The 19,817-nt window shown below is 35.8% G+C and overlaps 2 protein-coding genes across 5 annotated transcripts; one reads left to right on the top strand and one right to left on the bottom strand.

Moving 5' to 3' along the window:
- The first annotated feature begins 5,390 nt into the window (after nt 1-5,390).
- On the top strand, nt 5,391-5,837 carry LOC117638389 (protein PELPK1-like). Its single transcript, XM_034373521.1, has one exon. It carries the CDS (start codon nt 5,391-5,393, stop codon nt 5,835-5,837), a length of 447 nt encoding a protein of 148 aa, XP_034229412.1.
- Nucleotides 5,838-6,030: 193 nt separating this feature from the next.
- LOC117638739 (probable ubiquitin-like-specific protease 2B) lies at nt 6,031-16,497 on the bottom strand. Of its 4 annotated transcripts, none has more exons than XM_034373841.1 (16): nt 16,118-16,495; nt 15,836-15,892; nt 15,587-15,744; nt 15,261-15,351; nt 15,090-15,139; nt 13,491-13,566; nt 12,589-12,649; nt 11,536-11,661; nt 10,603-10,803; nt 10,453-10,508; nt 10,274-10,367; nt 9,259-9,349; nt 8,699-8,812; nt 7,745-8,029; nt 7,613-7,651; nt 6,031-6,817 (listed from the first exon to the last, which is right to left on the bottom strand). In XM_034373841.1, the coding sequence occupies exons 1-16, from the start codon at nt 16,320-16,322 to the stop codon at nt 6,320-6,322; spliced, it is 2,202 nt and encodes a 733-aa protein (XP_034229732.1). In that variant the 5' UTR covers nt 16,323-16,495; the 3' UTR covers nt 6,031-6,319. The 4 variants fall into 4 exon arrangements, with proteins under 4 accessions (XP_034229732.1, XP_034229731.1, XP_034229733.1 ...); XM_034373840.1 differs by having other exon boundaries at nt 11,536-11,667; nt 16,118-16,494; XM_034373842.1 differs by lacking the exon at nt 7,613-7,651 and having other exon boundaries at nt 11,536-11,667; nt 16,118-16,497.
- Between the last annotated feature and the right edge of the window lie 3,320 nt (nt 16,498-19,817).

Below are 19,817 nucleotides of genomic sequence, written 5' to 3'. Positions count from 1 at the left end.
GACTTGTCTTGAGGAGCTACCATTCCAAGCTCCTTATCTCCATTTTTCTTGGAGCCAGAATCCTTAGTTTGGTGTTGAGAAACCATTTTAACACCATTTTAACAGACAAAACTGCAAGTGAAAATATTTCAGGAAAAGATTAAGAACACAAACGACGTTATTAATAAAATACGACGTATGATATGATTTTAAACGACGCAATGAAATAATCTCAGACGTAATAAATGTTTAAAACCATTATTTATATAACGTCGTGGTATTTATGTTCACACGACGCCAATAGTAATATACCGTCGTCTATATAAGGATCCAAAACCCTTCTTTCTTTCTCTGTGAATGTTTGATTGCAGATCCAAAACCCTAAAATACCACGTCGTGGTATTAACATTCACACGACGTAAAAAAATAGATATACCGTCGTCTATATTAGATACCAACCCTACTTTCTTTTTCTTTATATTTTATCAAATTAGGGAAAAACAAAAACCATTGTTCAGAGAAATCAAACCCGCAATTAAACAAGCAAATAAAAAAAAGACTATAATTTTAAAAACAACTTTGTCAATTTTCAGACGACGCTAGAACGACTGACGAACCGTCGTGGTCTACATATTTAACCACGTAAAGAAGAAGCTACCGTCGTCTTATTTAGTTGAGGTAGTTGTCTTCAAAGTTGGAAACTTTCCCTCTTTGTCTGTATATTTTATCAAACTTGGAAAGAAGTAAAATGATTTTGGCCAGAAAAAAAGTAAAAAGATTTTTCAAACAAAAAACGTATGAGCATGCAAAACAGTAACCAAAATAGTGAAAATGAAAGCTTACCTATTGCGTGCAATGAAAGAAAGAGGAAGACGATCGATCTTTAAGTTCAGAGACGACGAAGAAGACGAGAGGAAGACGATGAAATACTCTGACAGTGCTCTGACAAGGAAAAAAGACGAAAAGTTTTCTCGGGGAGATTGAAATTTTTAATCGGGTTTGGAAACAGTGCATGTGTAAGTCAGGTAGACGAAAAGTTGCTTATATATAAAACCATTTCAAAAAAATAATACGGCGGTTAAATATAACTACGACGTATAAATTAAAAAATACGACGGTAAATTTAACTTCGGACGTGGTAAATAAATACGACCGTAGTGTTGTGGGTACCATCGTAGTAAACTCAAAAATTAAAGTACATAAGTAATAACTTGCGTCATGGTAGATTATTTAACACGTCGTTTTTATTAATGTACCGACGTGGATTTCTGTAATATACGTCGGTCATACCGACGTTGATTTTACAATTTAAACGGCGGTTTTTTTTTGTAAGGACCGCCGTTGGTTTTAAAAATTTATTCTATAAATTTGTCGCTTTCATTCATTTTCGGTTTACATTTAGGGTTCCAGGTTCTTCCTCTCTCAGAGACACTGCCTCTCACATCTCAAAGACAATAATTTGGATGTCTTTCTCAAAGAGAAATTGAGCTTACTCGCATCAAATCTATGTCCACAAGAAGAAGCTTGTCAACTAGCCTTCTCACTTCCTTGATCAAGCCCGATAGGACACTTAGTGCTTCTGAATACTCCTTGCTTTCCATCAAAAGAGATGCAAGCCTAGCCTCCACTCGCTGTCGAAGGAAAGTTCGCTTCTCAGGGAAATCTGAAGATTAGATTTGCTGGAATAAAGAAATCTGAAAATCAAAGAAATTTAAAATGAAGGAAATTAATGTTCTGGAATATGTAAATTTTTTTTTTTGGATGACAGATTTAAATAAAATAAGAATATAAAAACAACGACTGTTTTTGTATTACTGTCGTCGTTTTTCGTCGTCTTAAGTAAGACTAAGACGACGTAATATATTTGTTGAGCGACGCTGATTTGTTTTTTAAACGTCGTTAGGTATAATATAACCGTCGTTGAAAATTGTCTCTCTGATTGAAAATTTGCAACGACGTTAGGTATAATATTTGTAGATACACAAAAGCACACACATCATCAACTTCCAAAAAATTGTCTCTCTGATTGCAAATCTGTGTCATCTGTTAAGATTATGATGTGGAACAGAGTTCCATCCGGTAAGATTTCGTAACCCTTGGGATCTCAGAAAAATCTGGTTATGTCGGCGGTTTTCTATATAAACCGTCGTGGTTATTTCAATTTTTGTCATTAAGTAGATCTACCGACGTAGGATAAGAAAATCAAAGAAAAAAATTGTTAACAAAAATTCTTATTAAGACGACGGTTTAAATTAAATGTACGACGTATAAAATGAATAAATACGACGTTAAATTTTATAGTACGATTTAAAGATAACGTCGTAGAACTATACGATAATGACGTCGATATATTTATATTCTTCGTCGTTGTAAATTAATTTAATACGGCGATATTTTGTATTTTAAAGCCGTGGATTTGTTTATAATTATACGGCATCTTATACGTCGGCCGATTCATAACTTCTGCCGTTCTTTGTTGGCTTTGATTTTACACTGCGGAAATCTGTTTCAAATAGACGTCGGTTGTTTAATTAGGTACGTCGTTGTTTTTGAACAGCCATTTGAATCTCAATTTTTAGTTGTCTAAGGTGGTATTACACGACGGTATTTTCACAACAGTCGTCTTTTTAAAAACCACGACGGTTTTCACTTAGACCGTCGTTGTTTTCTGGTCGTCTTTTTCACTTTTTGTAGTAGTGACCCGTCATATTCTTTACAAGCTGTTTTGGTTGTTAAAGGGTAAGAAAACCACCACCCACCGCCCACACCCACCACACCACCACCCCCACCACCCCACCCCCCACCCACAACCAATCCCCCCCCCCCCTCTCTTCTTCTCCCCCAACTCTCTCTATACAAGTGTACCGTACGATTCTCTTATCACCCTTTACACTTCTTTTTGCTATGCATTATCCATAACACAGTAAAATATCGCTTGCTCTATTTACAACATGACCTTCACAAATGCAAGTTTTTCATGAGGCTCCTAGTAGGTCCTCGTCGTCTATCTACACGAAAAGTGAGCCGTAGCCCCTTTGAAGCCTGTTGGTCGGAGGAATCTGACACTGGATCCTTACTACTCAAAGGCATAATCTCTTTAGGATTTATGATTTTAATCGAGTCAGTTACTTGATGGAATGAAGGTTAGTCTTCTAGAGTGGAAGATAAATATTGAATCTCATTGTCGTTTTCCTCTTCAGAATCCAGCACAACACAAGCTGTGAAATCATCACTTGAAGAAGATTCTGATGTATCTGTTTTCCTTGGAAAGTCAAATGCCTCATTTTCATTAATCGAGCAATCTTCACTAGATGTCTGAGAAATTGGGTTCCCATCAACAGCATCTCCAATATTCTCAGAGAAGTGTCCCACTTAAAAGAATGAATTGTATAAACAATGAGGAAGATATGGAGGTGGCCCCACCAATAGAGGAGAAATACAAATGAGGGAAAATATTGGTGGGCAAATGGCAACAAAAGAAAGAAGAAATTAAATCCATTTGCTTGTTGAGGTGTCTTCCATCCCAAGAAGCTCCAATTCAATTGCGTATTGAAGTGCCAATTAACTAATAAGAGGATGAAGTGCAGCTGCCACAAGGAAAGAAAAAAATAGAAAAAGAATCAGCAAATGAATTATGGCCAGCCGCACCAACATAGGCTAGATGAAGTGGGAGTTAGGTACAGGGCGGTTTTGGGGTGGTGCAAGTGGTATCACTATAAAGGGGCCTTAAAATTTTTTTTTAAAAAAAATATATTAATATTATAGAATAGTCATGATCTCTTGGACTACAAGGGTTCAAGAGATTTGTGGTCACTCACTGTTGAATGTAAATTCAACGGTTCACTCACTCTTGCACTCCTTTTAAGAAACTTTTTTTGAACAATTGGATTAATATCCAATGGTAGGTGACCACAATCTCTTGGACTCCTGTGGTCCAAGAGATCGGAACTGTATTATAGAACAGTTCTGATCTCTTGGACTACAGGAGTCCAAGAGATTTGTGGTCACTCACTGTTGAATGGTATACATACTTTAGCGTGCTGCATATTGTCACAAAAGTGTGTGTGGTGGAGCTGGCTTTGTAGCGCATATCTGTTAATAGAAGGGCCCGTGTTCGAGAAAAGGAAAAAAAAAAAAAAAAGCTTTCTCCTCCAAATAAAGTACTTTCATCCACTCATAAAAAAAATACTTCATGGCTTATTCTTTCTCTTAAACTCTGATTTTCTGGTAAGTAATCATCATCATTCATCAATATGTGTTTTTTTTTTTTTCCTTTTGAGGAAAAACTCTTGTAGTAATTTTAATTCTTCAAATAAAGATAACAAATACAATGTGAATGATTTTTGGATAATAAGGTATGTTTTTGTCATTACATAATTTATTGATAATGACTTTTAGTTATAAATATTTTTGAATTAGATTATGTTAGGTCCCAATTTAAGTTTAGCACAAGGCCCTCAAAATCTCAAGGACGTCCCTAGTTAGGTTTTGAATTAAAATAGGAATGGTGGTGTTGGAATCCATCGTGATGTTACTCCTTCTCAGCCCTATAAATTGGGATGTGTTTTTTGAAGCTGCAGAAACATCCCAATTTATAGCTAAGGCTAGGGAGAAAGCTTTTGATATGAGTATGTAATTTTTATTAATTTGATCCAAACTTAAGCTTTAATGTGAATTTGTAGTTTTTGTTCAAATGAAATTTGTAGTTTTCTTTTTAATTAATTGATAAATGTTTGATAATCTACTTCATGGGTTCAATTATGTTTTTCCCATTGTGTAGTAAAAACTTTCATGCTTTTAAAAGAGAAGATAATTACTAAAGATTAATAGACTTTCGACGAAGATTATTTTTTAATAGTTTGTTGCCAATGGTACAAGTCATGCTTAGAATACTTCCAAAGGAAATTAAAAAGAGCTTTAATTATTTTGAACAATTACAATGAAAAATGTTTTGTGTATCAAATCAATAAGAGTTGCATAAGTATGTTAAAAGTGGAATCCCAATGCCTTAGTTTTTTAATCAATTAAATTTTCTTTAAATCAAATCTTGCTTAAATCTACTTCTCTATCTTAATTGTTCTTTTTCAACTTTGTTATATTCTTTATACTGCTCCTTGTAGATACGGCACTCAGACTTCTAAACTACGTCACCCTTGAGTCTTGCAAGCGATCAGTCACATATAGTTCTGAAATGGAAGTTATGAAATGGAAGTATTTGCAGTTCAAAAATTGAACTAACAACACCAAACACCCTTTGACCAAACCCACTCTAAGACCTCAAAATCCATCCAAGGTGTATCTATAAATACTCGTTTCACTGCCCAAAGCAAAACCACAACTCATATCCATGCAACAACTACAGCTTTCTTTCCTCCTATACATCCATTATTATCATCAGTTAGCTGCAAAATATGGCCTTTCATGGCCTCCCGGCCTTCGTCTTTCCACTATTTTTGGTTTTTGCCTTGTCCTCAATGAGCTCCAAAACAATGGTTGCAGGGGTTCGCATTCTTCTGGAGACTAACTCCGTCCCTCAAGTGCCCCAGCTTCCAAAGCCTGAGCTTCCACCACTTCCCACTCTCCCAACTTTGCCAAAGCCTAAGCTGCCCCAGTTGCCGAAGCCAGAACTGCCAACCTTGCCGAAGCCGGAGCTGCCAAAATTGCCGAAACCCGAATTGCCACCGGTACCCCATGTTCCAACTTTGCCAAAGCCTGAGTTGCCAAAGTTGCCAGAAATTCCACCTCTTCCCCATCTCCCAGCTGACTTACCTAAGCTCACATTGCCCTCCATCCCAACCCTCCCCAAGGACACACCCCTCCCTTCTCTCATTCCACACCACAAAACCACCCTCCCTTGAATATTCTTAAATATTTGTTTTAGTTAATTTGTTTCACTATTTAAATACATCGTTGTAATATCATTTGTCGTGTGTTTCTTTCTGATAATGTACTAGTACTCTTTTGAGTATTATTTTAACTTGTGTACTTATTGTTACTACTTGTGAGTTCTGTTGGATTGTTATTAATTTAAAATTTATTCGCATTTTCATGTACGAGGGTAATATTTTCGTCCAAGTGGTTTTAATATGAATACAAAACTTGCTATATTTGCATTTTGAGAAGTAACTTTCCCTCTTGACCCAAGAAAAACGAACAAAAATAAAAGAGAGTTACTTCCCCCCCAACTCTCTCTATACAAGTGTACGGTACGATTCTCTTATTACCCTTTACACTTCTTTTTGCTATGCATTATCAATAACACAGTAAAATATCGCTTACTCTATTTACAGCATGACCTTCACAAACGCAAGTTATTCATGAGGCTCCTAGTAGGTCCTCGTCATCTATCTACATGACGAGTGAGCCGTAGCCGCTTTGAAGCCTGTTGGTCGGAGGAATCTGACACTGGATCATTCCTACTCAAAGGCATAATCTCTTTAGGATTTATGATTTTAGTTGAGTCAGTTACTTGATGGAATGAAGGTTGGTCGTCTAGAGTGGAAGATAAATATTGAACCTCTTTGTCGTTTTCCTCTTCAGAATCCAGCACAACACAAGCTGTGAAATCATCACTTGAAGAAGATTCAGATGTATCTGTTTTCCTTGGATAGTCAAATGCCTCATTTTCCATAATCGAGCAATCTTCACTCGATGTCTGAGATATTGGGTTCCCATCAACAGCATCTCCAATATGCTTACAGAATCCATGCTTCGAAGATGTTTCTGAGATTCTCAATCCTTCAAGGAAATAGGATTCGGAATCAGATCCAGAGCCTTGTTCACGATCTGCCACGTCGACTGATGAATCAGCAATCTGATCCCCAGTATCTTCAACTTCCTGTTTTCAAGCAACATAAAGTGCATACATTTTAGTTGGTTAGGCAACATTTGCAACCAGTTTAAGACCAATATCATGGCTCTCCAACTACAAGATTAAACAACAGAGCAAACGACATAATCTGGAAAGCAAATTCCAAGAGCATGCATGCACATATCAGACGATACTCTTCTTTGGTAACAAATAGAATACTATTGGTGAATCCATATCACCATTCAGTGTTACTCATTAATGCTTGATTATGATCAGCAGAACTCTTTGGGAACCTTATGCAACATAGAAAGTATCTGGTGAACTATTGGACGCTAACAGAATGTGTTTATCACTTTCATATTTGTACATCAAAAAATTTGGAGGTTGCTATTCCGCAATGTATTGTGGTCGTTTCTACACAAAATACTCTTGTACCAAAATAATTAAATCATTTTCTTTATACTTCCAGTTGGGTCAATGTCATTTGCACGTCAATTAAACTGCTGCATTTGAGCTTTCCCAGAAAATGTCACTTATCTTTGGCAGTGTTGGTAAGCGTTATGTTGTTAAGGACTTGAGATCAATAAAATAAGTACAAAGCACAAGTACGACCATGTGCAGAAGTAGAAATGGCATGTAATATGAACAGCTTATAATTTTGGTGAAGCATGCTCCTCTAGTGCCACCCAACAATATATTTCAGCCAAGTTCCACAAAAAGGTCTTTTCAAGTCTCAACATGTTACCAACCAGCGAACTAGTAACAAGACACCCAAAAACCAAAGGAACTTCAAGATTCATCAGTAAGAAAACAAAGGATTACCTTTATTGGTGACATCAAACTCAAATTACGAGCAGCAATCTGCAGATAATATGTATCAGAAACCAACCTGAGACAAGTGCTCGGTTTATATTACTCCTTCAAAACCAATACTGATTCTCTAAAAGACCATACCTGTATAGGAGGAGAAGCTTCCAACAACGACGTTTTAATCCCACATGCATTGGAACTAGAGGAATTTACATAAAATGTTTTTGTTGGACTGGGCATCTCTTCAGGAAACTTTATGCCAATTTCTTCCTTGTGTGTTTTGTTGGGCCTTTGAGAGGAAGGATACTTATCAATACAATCATCTATAAGAGTTTCCTGAGAATGATCCTCAAGGATTTTACATATTAACTTCTTAATCTGAAACCGTTTGACAGAAGCGTCCGCAGGAGGAAACCAATTTTTGTTTAGCTGAAAAATTATAACATGTTTGTAGCATATTAAATGAATTTTCGTGTAGATAGAAAGTTATACGTACAAGATAAAAGGACAAAAAGGAGCACCAACATGTTAAATGCATCTGTAGATTTTCTCCAGTGAAAAAGAATTTGAACTGTTAGTTTTTCTATTGTGAACAAAGAACAGATTTTTATCTAGTCCAGTTTGGCAGGGCACAAGAACTGTGGATTCCCTACCTCCACATCCAAAACACAAGGAAATTGTAGAGAACAAATATTCTTAAGCCGTATCTGCTTGTTCTTATCAGGGGTGCAATCAGAAAATGGCATGCCACATGCAAAAACCTTGCAGTAAGGCATAATGAGAATCTGACCAACTTATCTTGATTAAAATTGGTGATGTTCACGTGCCTACATATAAGTATATAATATAACTATAATATGCTTGCATGTGACGTTGACAATATGCTTTTTTTTGGGGGGGGTGTGGTGTGGCGTGTGTGTTTTTGGTGTGTGGGTTGTGTGTGAAAGCTTTATGCCAATAATTCCTTTAGGGATGACTAATAGAGACTGAAAGGACACAGAATCAAAGAACTAACAGAGAAGTTACTGTATCATCCAGAAACAGAACATGTACAATTTTAAGTTTGAGGCTATGCTGAAAGGAGATAAGATCACTTACAAAGTTGGAGAACTTCTTAAAGGGGCTAAACTCAACAGGAGCTTCCTCCAGAAAACGTTCCACATAATGAAGCAAAAAGAGACCACAGTCAAATGAATTTTCCTGCTGTGGCAGCTGAATCAATATGAAAGAAAAGAAAAAGTCAAGCAAACAATAATTTATTTTTCTCTAATAAGCAGAACTTTATTAAGAAAAGAAAACAGCACAAGGAATGATAGACAACAATGTCCATAAAAGAAAACAACTAAAACTAACTGTATACACAGAACAATCAATACATAACTTCCCTCCAACCAAATAAATAAAACTAAAGCGTCTAAAATGTTTTCACAAACAAGCCAACAAGGGTACTGGTCAACACCAGTGGGAAAGGCAGATTAGAGGTTTCAACTCCAGGACCTCCAACAATCTGAACTCTAGTACAGTGTTAGACAACTATGTCAAAAAGATTACCCTTATGGGAAAAATAGATATCTTCAGCAGAAAGAGTTTTTGTTCCTTAATAAATGATAATAGATTTCAGTTTTTTAAAATTTTGAAAAAAAAAAAAAAAAGGATACCTCCAGTGCGACAAATCGCAAATGTAGAAATTTCAAAGAAACATTTTCTGCTGTCCCACCATGCTTCTCTTTCCACTCTTCACATAGGTATCTGTCATTTCATGACAATATTAATAATTAGGGCAATCGGTGTGATCCTTAGCATCAAACAGCATGAGGACATATACTTCAGAATTATAGCATATCATTCAGATTATAAGAATTCTATAGTTATGCCATAACGTATTATAGATCAAACAACTCAAGTTGTGAGCTTATGCAAATGTTTTTTTTAAATAAAATTTTTGTTAGTAAAACTTACAGCCAGATTTTGAATCTCCCCCTCCTCCACCCCAGTCCTTTGGCATCATTTGTACCAAAAGAAAATTTTACAATGAGTTAAGGGAAAGAATTTTTTTCATATAGAAGTTCACATAACAGCTTACAAGGTGACCATAAGCCACAAATCCATCAGCAGGTTTTTACTCTGTTCTAGGGCTATTTTGAGAAACCTTGGCTCAGTAGGGAATACTATCAGATACATTCACATTAAATTACAAAACCACCACTTCATGGAACTACCCCTGCATTAAATTTTTTTTTTATAATTCTTTTCATAAGAAATGTAAAAGAGTCACCAACTTATCTGTATTGACTTTTCACAGTGGGACCAGTATGGCCTCCTGAGGATTCAAAACATGGGATAGGGTTGCAAATTGAGACTGATAAAGTAGTAAAATTTTATGCACACATCCGTACATCCTTGACTGTTAGTTCATGGCACCAGGCTTCACCTTTACTTTTATCTGTTTTATCATTTTCTGGATGGACATTTCAATTTCCCCATCAACTGAATGTAATCTAATGACTAAAATAGAGGCATATACAAACTCATAACAGCTTTTGTTGAAGATACACTAAGACTCTACATAATATGGATAGACGGCCAGGATAAAAAAAAGAATATGGATAAGATTATGATGCAAATAATAGACCAGAAGGAGACTGATCATGAAGCTGTGCTATCAAAAGCTACCTTTGAACAAGATTCTTGAGGCCCCTATGACTTCCTCTAATTGAATCCATGTGCAAGATGCACGGAACCTTGGGTGAACTTTCAATTTCCTCATCTGCAAGATAATTAGAGAAATCAAACTGAAATGGCAATAACCATGGTACATACAAGACATAAATCCAAATCATCAAAGGTCTTGCCTTCAACATTAGCCACTTCACCCGGATGACAGATGACAATCAAACTCCAGTGCAGTCTGCAGAAGATGCAGTAATAATTCATATTAAGAAGTTGGTATCATAGGATTACTCTCCAATCTACACGAAAAACAATGTAACACACTTTCTCACCTATAGTTTACAGGAATGAAAATGTAATCCTTCTCAAAAACATTCACTTTCCTAGTCCATTTAAGAACGCGCTGAAATGCTTCCTTTCCTTCACAAGCACCTGGTTGATCTTTGTCTAGATCAGCAAGTTTCCGAAAGAAAAAACTATTGAAGAAGTGGAACCTATGCTTTTCCTCTGGTTGAATTTTACTTTTTAAGTATCTGCCAATAAGCCAAAATCAGAATTTCTTCCTATGTGGAAGTAGTCAGATATAAAAGAGGAACTAGAAGCTACGACCTCATTGCATGTATATCTTTTTAACTGTTCCATTTTGATATTAAGTATAAAAAATAAAAATAAAAACAGATTCCTCACTGACTTCCTACTATGAAATGAACTTCCTCTCCTCCTTAGACCTAAAAAACCTGCTACTCCTTTCCAATCAAATAATAGAATACAATTATTATCTGATACTAGAAACCTACCAATCTCAAAGACCATATGAAGTCAATTTCTTTCAAGCAAAGAATATCATAGGTTCATCTACAGCATTCAAATTTTGAAATCTACTGATCTAAAACCATGATGATTGCAAGGCATTGTCACTTTCTAAGCAGAGTCTTTATATATATCTTCTCCAGTTTCCATAATCTCCAATTAACTTCTAAATGCCCATATCATGTTTCCAATTATAAGGTATAAAATACTTGTTGCTAATAAAAACCGGATTCCTGACCTAAAAATTGGGAGCTTTGTTGTGGACTATATACTACATGAGTTGTATAAAGATTGCAAACAATCAAGAGATCGCCATAACCAACACTGAATCCATATGGATGACAAAATGAAAGTTTATAAGGTCAATAATGTTAAGATCCTGCAACATGAATACGTACAACTTCAAAACTAGGTCCAAAATAAGAAAGACTTAAAAAGAGCCAGGTCAAACTTACTGAATATAAAAGTCAACTATAGTGTCATTAATAAAAGTTGCTGGCTGTAGAAGCTGAAGATCTCTCTTACTTATACAAACTGCATCAGGATCCCCTTGTGGATAGATAACATCTTCAAAAGGCTTACTGAAACTACAACAAACAAACTACATCAACAGAAATCATAAAGAAGCAAAAATGTGTGAGATTTGATACTATCAAAGTTAATAAACTTATAGTTAACAATAATGAGCCAAAATTTAAATACCAAAACATGTACAAATGTTAAAATATAATGGATGAAGTATACCAGAAAGAAAAGAAAGAGAAAAAAACAGATATACATTCCTCTGGTATTTGAAAATACATCAGGTTTTAACCTTGGAATGAGATGAGAGTCTAAACAAGCAGTAGAAGATTTTATAGCAATTAAAATTATTATAAAAAATAATTTTGGTCCCTGTAGTTCGACGGATTTTTTCAATTTTGGCAATTTAACTCCTATAGTTTGACACCCATCACAATTCAAGGACACGTCCAAGTTTCCGTACAATTCCGTTATGGAGTAAGCATGTGCCCCTCACGTGGAGGGATATTTCAGTCTCCCACAACAAGATGAGCCACTTCTTCAACCTCTGAATCAAAATTTCTCACTCTCTAATTGCCCTCACTCTGAACCCTATAGGAAGTGAACGAAATCTCAACATAGGATCGAAATTTTAGAGGAGCACCAAGGTATATGGCATGAGTGGACAGAAATACCCCTCCACGTGAGAGGCACGTGCTTACTCAGTCATGCAATTGGACAGAAATTTGGAAGTGTCCTTGAATTGCGATGGATATCAAACTACAAAGGTCAAATCACCATAATTGAAACCACAGGGACCAAAGTGGGAAATCTGGCAAACTACAGGGACCAAAAGTGACTTTTTGCCAAAAACTTATACATAATAAATCAACTATAGCATCAACCCTGTTTCAGTTGTAAATTATAGAAACTAAAAAAGATGAAAGTCACACGGATTCAATGTAAAAATAATAAAAAATAATATACCGCGCCAGTTGAGCACTCACTCAAAATCAAGGATCCACACATCCCCATATCTCGCATCCAATGAACTGAGTGCTTCCTGTCCTGCATGCAATAATAGAGGGCATCATAATTAAAAAGATATTGACTATAAAGTGAAATATTACACAAAAGGAACATTTCTACAGGGTTAGCTTTTTGAACTTTAATTAGGATGAACCCACTCCTTTATAATCAACTCAATATGTTAAAGTCTGAAATTATATCATTTCAACTTGATATTACATTTAACCAATCTCAACTTTGATAGCTTCTAGATACTCATCCATCTGATCACTCCAAAAATATTTTAAAAGAGTTGTTCTTATTCTATTGATGCATTCTACACACAACATGTTTGGTGGTGCTAGCAGTTTTTGTGGAGGCACATGAGTGTCGCACATAGTAAGGCAGCTGAATGTCAAGAAACAGGGGTGATTGTAGTTGTTGCAATGACAAGGTGAAGCTAGGATCTGACCCCAATATTCAGGATAGGGGACAAACGTAGGAAATTGATGACAGTTACAACTTTAGCCAAGTTATCAACAGATTGCCTCATATGGTCATCTTGTCACTAGGCAGCTTGTAAAGTAGAGAATAACTGTTTGCAAGAAGACTTTTTTAATGATAATCATCCTTGTTTAAGCTATTTCTTTTTTCTTTTTTCTGTGGGACCCTCATTTTAAGGGACTAGCTCACAGAATCGTGGCTACTTTAAGTCATTTCTTAACATCAAGTGTACACGGAAAAACATTACGTGCTCAATCTAGGATTTCACAAGAAATTGTTCCAGTAACCATCCAATGTTTCACATTTTACAAAGCAGTTCAAAGGAAAGAAATTATATGATTCCATCCAATACAAAAACAAGATAGCTCCATCACCATTTATCTAAATATGCACAAACCTGAAGTTTTATATGCATTTGCAGCTGCTCTAGAATCCCTTGATTCAAGTTGATGGTCACCTGTAGCTGTTTCAACCTACAATAAGCAAATTATCAAATTGCTCATATACAAGGTTAAAAAAAACCTAGTGTATAATTAGATAAATCTACACCATTCTGCCTCAATCTCCATGATATAACCAATTTTCCACTCAAAGATATCATGTCCCTTGGTCCCAATGTCCCATTAATAGTTGAACCTTCTAGACTAACACAGCAACATCGAAAATTTAACTGAGATGCTGTCAACTATTAGTGTATGTAAACTCTATAAAAATTTCTACAATGGAGTAAAACCTGATTTATTTACACCATATCATTATGTAAACACACACACACACACACACACACACACAGAGACACATATCCTTTTAACTTTTCTGTAACTTCCCTAATGCAAAGGAAACAGCAGCTGTAATAGAATGTGATTGTTTGTTGCCTTAACATGCACCACTAAATTCACAATACAACTACTTGAAAGAATGTGCTAACATGTGATCTGTGGATATAAGATTTATACTTTATTAATCACATTTCAACATCTATCTGGCCATACCCTTTACATATAGTGACATGCTATTGATTTCCTGTCTGTAGACTCTGCACAATAAATTGTGTAACAAGTACATCCTGGGCATGGACCTCAGAGTCGAGCATGTACTTTAAAGTTTTTTTTCAGAGAGGGGGTAAACAAATCCAATTTAAAGTTAGAAATCGCTTTGAGTGGAAAAAACAAATTATTAATGTCTTCAAATATTGGGGCAACATCCAGGAAATGTGTATAAACATACTGAAAACTAGAATAGCCGCTAAAACATACATTTTCTATGTGGTTACATACTTGTCTGCCAGGAGTCTCCAAACATACAGTTACACATGCATCTTTATTTTTGTTTACAAATTGCAAATTTAAAGGTGACATACTGGAAGGGAAAAACACACTTCCCACCAATACACATCATTCTCCACCAATACACACTTCCCTACAGGAAGGGAAAACAGAGGAGCACTAAATCCCAATAATGACACCTTGTGGCCCAATTAATCAGTACAGCACCATAATTGAAACAGGAAATGGTCTTAAAAAAGCAATAATTAAGGTTTCCAATTGCTATGGGTCAAATAGTGTCAAGTCAAAAGGTAGTACTACCAAACTCAAATGTTCTTAAACTTAAAAATCATAACCAGCCTCTTAGGCATATCTCTAACATAACTTCCAATTCAAATTTGATGGTGCATGGGTGATCCAGGGATTCGGATAAAATTTGATGGACTTGGCATCTACCAAACTCCAACGTCAAGAATGTCAGTATGAGAAGATATCCCACTTTCTGACCAAAAACGACCTCGGGGAATTTTCCTTTAACCTTTAAACTTTTATTACTTCAATAGTCTATTATTATGTCTCGTCTTTCTCTCCCCCACCCACAACACCACCACCCCAATTTTTTATGTTTCTCATACTCATCAAAACAAGACTCAATTTCCTTATCTAGGCTCTTAGAAAACCACCAATAAAAACAATATCAAAAATAATAAGGGGGAAGGAAACACACTTACAATTTCATATCCACCAAAACCAGGGTATGATTCGTGTTCTTCTAATGGAGCTATAATTATGTAGAAAGTTTGGGGTAAGATAAATGAAAGACACAAAATTGTGAGAGAAAAAAGGCACCAACAATACTTGATTATGTACTGATTTTTATGGCAGAAAAATTAAAGAGAAACCTTCAGATGTTGAAGGACTTGAGACCAGAGTTGATGAAGAACGCATTTCAATTCTCTCATCATCATCTGAAATTGCACATACTTGCTTTTTCTGCAACAATTTCAAACGAAGTCATTATTAACAATATGCTTAAGATCCACATTGGACATCCCCATAAAAAGGGGTAAAATTATGGGTCTAGCAAATAAGAGAGTAACCAAGTATAGTGACATTTTAAAGTTTAGGCCCATCACAATTGCTTTAAGGTCGTACATTTGGCTAAAAACATAGTCACCCAAGAAAGAAATACGACATAAAAATCTTTGAGATAAGTATGAATACTTACTTCATGGTTTGGAGAACTAGAAACCACAGAGACATCCAACCCGGGCATCTCCTCTCCTGCAGCACCACCATCCTCTGCTACTGTGCCCACATCAGTAGCATCATCATCTAATAACAAAGTGGTAATTTCCTTTTGTGGAGTCTTTGTTCCATGTGCAACTACACAAAAAGTAAAGAAACTTAAGCAAAACTAAACATCAATAAATTTAAAAAATAAAATTAGAGGTTTAGGCAGTGATAACCCCACTACCTCCGGCATCAACATCAATCGGTTCATTTCTGAACTCCTTTTCAAGATTCTTGGTAACTGGTACAAGTGCACGGTGAGTACAGATGATACATACATAACTAATTTACTCAATTAATTAAGTTAAAGAACTTGCTAACTTGATTAATAGGCATAATTCTCAGGGCCAAAACAATCCATTTCCGAAATTCCCTTTTCCATTTTCTTTTCTTTCCAGAATTTTCCCATTAACCAAACAGACTACCCACAATTCAAAATGCAATGAGAAAAGAGAAACAAACTCACAGCAGTGCAGGAACTTGTACTTGATAATTGGGGAATCGAGGTACTTGTTCTTCGTGCTCTTCTTGTTCCTGGGCTTCATGAGGTTTCGGAATTTGGCGATCATCTTGGCGGACTGCTTCTCCACAACCTCGTCGTCGGCGTTGAACTCGAACGCCTGGAATCGCTTGCTCGGAGACTCGGAGTCGGACGTGAACCGCCGAGTCATGAATCCGAGCCACTCAAAACTCGCAAACAGAAATGCTGAAGACGTTTGCGAGTATTTGGGTTATAAATACAAACAGAGGTCGAGAAGAGTACAAGAGAAGTTTAACTTGAAATGGAAGAAGAAAGAGTTCTCGCCAGAAAAATAAGAGGGAAGAAGTGGGGGAGACTGGGGGCTCCACCGATCCCTACTTTTAATTTTTGAATTTTTGGTGAATTTCATAGATTTTAATTGACTTCGATTGAGTAATGAAGTTTGTTAGAATTTTATGGTAAAATTTGATAGATTTTTGTTACAGAGACTTTTTAGTGGTCAATTTAATGGGCATTTCCATTAGTTTTAATTTTTTATATATAAAGAATAGGTGTTTTATTAAAATAATAAGCACCATAATAGTGTACATAAGATATCACTGAAAACAACTAAATTTACATATTGGAAATTGTGGTGTGTCATCATGCCCTCCGCTTTATTGATAGGAGACTTTAGGTCCCATTTGGTTCACGGAATGGATTTGAGGAGAAATCATTTCCCATGTCATTTCCCAAGGAATGGAAATAAAAGATTCCTTTCCCACGTTTAGTAATGTCGGGAAAGTAACTAGGAGATTTCACTTTATTTCCTTTCCCATGTTTGTTTTGAGTAGGAATGGAAAACAAAGTTTGTATAATTTTTCAATTATACCCATATTAAATCAAATAAAAAAAATGCATTTAATGATACGTTGTAATTATAAATTGTTCATAGGGACAAAATAGTCATGAAAATTGTGCATTGAATGTTGGCTCATTTTCCCAAACTTTCCCATGATGAGGGAAAACAAAACCCAAGTTAAGAGGAGGGCTTCACTTTTCCCCCTACTTTCCCATGTGCTAGGCAACCATTTTCCCATGCCTGGACTTACCAAATATGAGAAAGCAATTGAATTCCCATTCCCAATCCTCCTTTCCTATGAACCAAATTGGTAAGTCAATTAAATAATTTACTTTGCAATGGCCTTTTACGTAGAGGTGTTAAACATGTCATTTAATTGGTCCATTTATTAAATATATTGATTCCAGCCCGACCCAAAATTCAAATTCATATTGAGTCGTGACGTGCTCGAACCGTGCTCGTAATCGAGTTGTGCCCATACTCGAGCCCAATCACTCATTTTTCTTGATTTAAGAAACATGCACATTAAAAAAAAAAACACTAATATTCAAAGGTGATTATGAATAAAATATAAAGAAAGATATGTGAATATATGTAGTCCCTTTGTATTGAGGCAGAGATAAGGAGGCAGAGATTCGTGCTAGGCTCGAGCCTTGCTTAAAGCGGGCTAGGGCCAAGCACGGCCCATATCGAGTTGTAGGCCAACCTAGTCCATTGGACCTTTTTTATTATTATTTTATTATTTTATTATATTTATCCTGGTATGGCCCAAGCTTTCGTGATGTGCCGAGCATGACCCATGCTTTCATGCAGTGTTGAGCACGGCCCACTAATATATTTTCTCATGCTATGTCGTGCCCCATTTATACGGGATGGGCTCATGTCGTGCTGGGCCGGCCCATCCCATTTGACACCTCTACTTGTAAGTCAAGTGGTTGGTCATCTCTAGGTGGGGAGGGCTATATTTAGCCTGGACTGCATTTAGCCCTCTAATAAATGATTTTGTAAGGAATAGTGTCATGCTACATTTTAACCGTCTCCAGTAGCAAATGGCTAAATTTAATATTTTAATAATTTTTAGTATATTATGTAAATTTATTAGTTAATTTAATTAAACTACTATTTAAAATATATTTTAGAAGAGAAAAATATTTTGGGATATGATTTTTTTACATCCACATGTTGGCACATGATTAGACCTATAGATTTCTAATTAGATTTTTTCTTGTTTTGGCCTTTGTCTTATTTTAAAAATAATGGAAAAAGATGAAGGATATTTTGTAAAAGAATGAAGAGAATGTGATAAATTATGTAAAAGGATGAAACTGAGAAAGGATAATATGTAAAATGATGAAGATGTTGTGAGAAATTATGTAAGAATGAGGTAAGTATTTATACAAAAAGTTTAGGAATTTTTAGAATTTTAAAAAATTAATCATTTTATTCGGATTTAAAAATAAATAAAAAAAGCTAGCTGATTTCAACTAACAGCTAGGTGACATTAGCTGGGGCCATCCAATTATTTTGCCCAGGCTGGCCAAAAGGCAGAATGTGGCATGATTTTTAGGAATTGGCCCTTTGTGTAGCCCACTCTTAGATATGGATTTTAGGAATTTTGAGCTATATTTGAAGATAATATGACTTCTTCAAATCCGTCAGTCCCTAGATTGCAATAAAAGAAGAAAGGTTTTTATTTCAATATGGAGAACTAGATTGTTGAAAGCAAATTATATATAAAGGAAAGAAGAAACTATTCCTTACACCAACGTAGTTTCAACATGTGATGGCAACATACCACTTTAGTTGAAATGAGTGAATTAAAAAAAATTCACATTCTTTGACGTCTAAAGTATGTCAAAGGGTACACATGATAAAATATGAAAACTATAAGAGAATATTTGTTTATGGGAATTTTCTGTGTATTCTTCTCCTTGTAGGAGGTCATATTTATAATACAACGAAACCTGAATGGGCAAGTAAATAATAAATTTCTAAATCTATTTGCAGTAGGAAATCAGGAATTAAAGTAAATCAATTACAATTATAATAGGAATTCTTGGTGTGTAAGGAAAGTAAGTCAATATCCACAAGTCACGCCAACACTCCCCCTCACGTTGGTGCATAGATGTCGCCAATGCCCAACTGATCTAGTGAATTGTGGAATGCTTTACTGGAAATCGCCTTTGTCAAAATATCCGCCAATTGATCCTCGGATTTCACAAAAGGAAACTGAAACACTTTAGCCTCAAGCTTTTGTTTGATGAAGTGTCGATCCACCTCAACATGTTTAGTACGATCATGCTGAACAGGATTCTGTGCAATGGCTATAGCAGCCTTGTTGTCACAAAAGAGATTCATTGTGGATGTAGGTTTATACCCAAGTTCAGTAAGCAACTTTCTTAACCAAAGAAGTTCACAAATCCCTTTAGTCATGCCTCTGAACTCGGCTTCTGCACTGGATAAAGCTACTACATTCTGTTTCTTGCTTCTCCATGTCACCAAATTACCTCCCACGAATGTGAAGTAACCCGATGTGGATTTTCTATCTGTTACATTACCTGCCCAATCTGCATCTGAATAACCATCAATATTTAGATGACCATGCTTTGAGAACATAAGTCCTTTTCCAAGTGCAGACTTCAAATATCTAAGTATCCGAAGAACTGCATTCATATGGTCTTCACTTGGAGAGTGCATAAATTGACTGACAACGCTCACCGCATAAGCAATGTCTGGTCGAGTATGTGACAAATAGATCAATCTTCCCACTAACCTTTGGTATCTTTCTTTGTTAGTTAGAACTTGATCCGGATATTCTCCAAGATGATGATTCTGAACAATAGG

This window comes from Prunus dulcis, chromosome 8 (genome assembly GCF_902201215.1).
Source record: "Prunus dulcis chromosome 8, ALMONDv2, whole genome shotgun sequence".
In the NCBI taxonomy this organism is placed as follows: domain Eukaryota; kingdom Viridiplantae; phylum Streptophyta; class Magnoliopsida; order Rosales; family Rosaceae; genus Prunus; species Prunus dulcis.
Note: the sequence above shows the minus strand (reverse complement) of the source record. Positions and strands in the feature narration are given on the sequence as shown.

Coding starts and splice junctions, on each gene's coding strand:
- LOC117638389 (XM_034373521.1), top strand. CDS start 5,391: ATGGCCTTTCATGGCCTCCCGGCCTTCGTCTTTCCACTATTTTTGGTT.
- LOC117638739 (XM_034373840.1), bottom strand. CDS start 16,322: ATGACTCGGCGGTTCACGTCCGACTCCGAGTCTCCGAGCAAGCGATTC. Junction 15,893..16,117: donor GTACAAGTTCCTGCACTGCT/GTGAGTTTGTTT, acceptor CACTTGTACCAG/TTACCAAGAATCTTGAAAAG. Junction 11,668..12,588: donor GTGTGGATCCTTGATTTTGA/GTGAGTGCTCAA, acceptor TGTTTGTTGTAG/TTTCAGTAAGCCTTTTGAAG.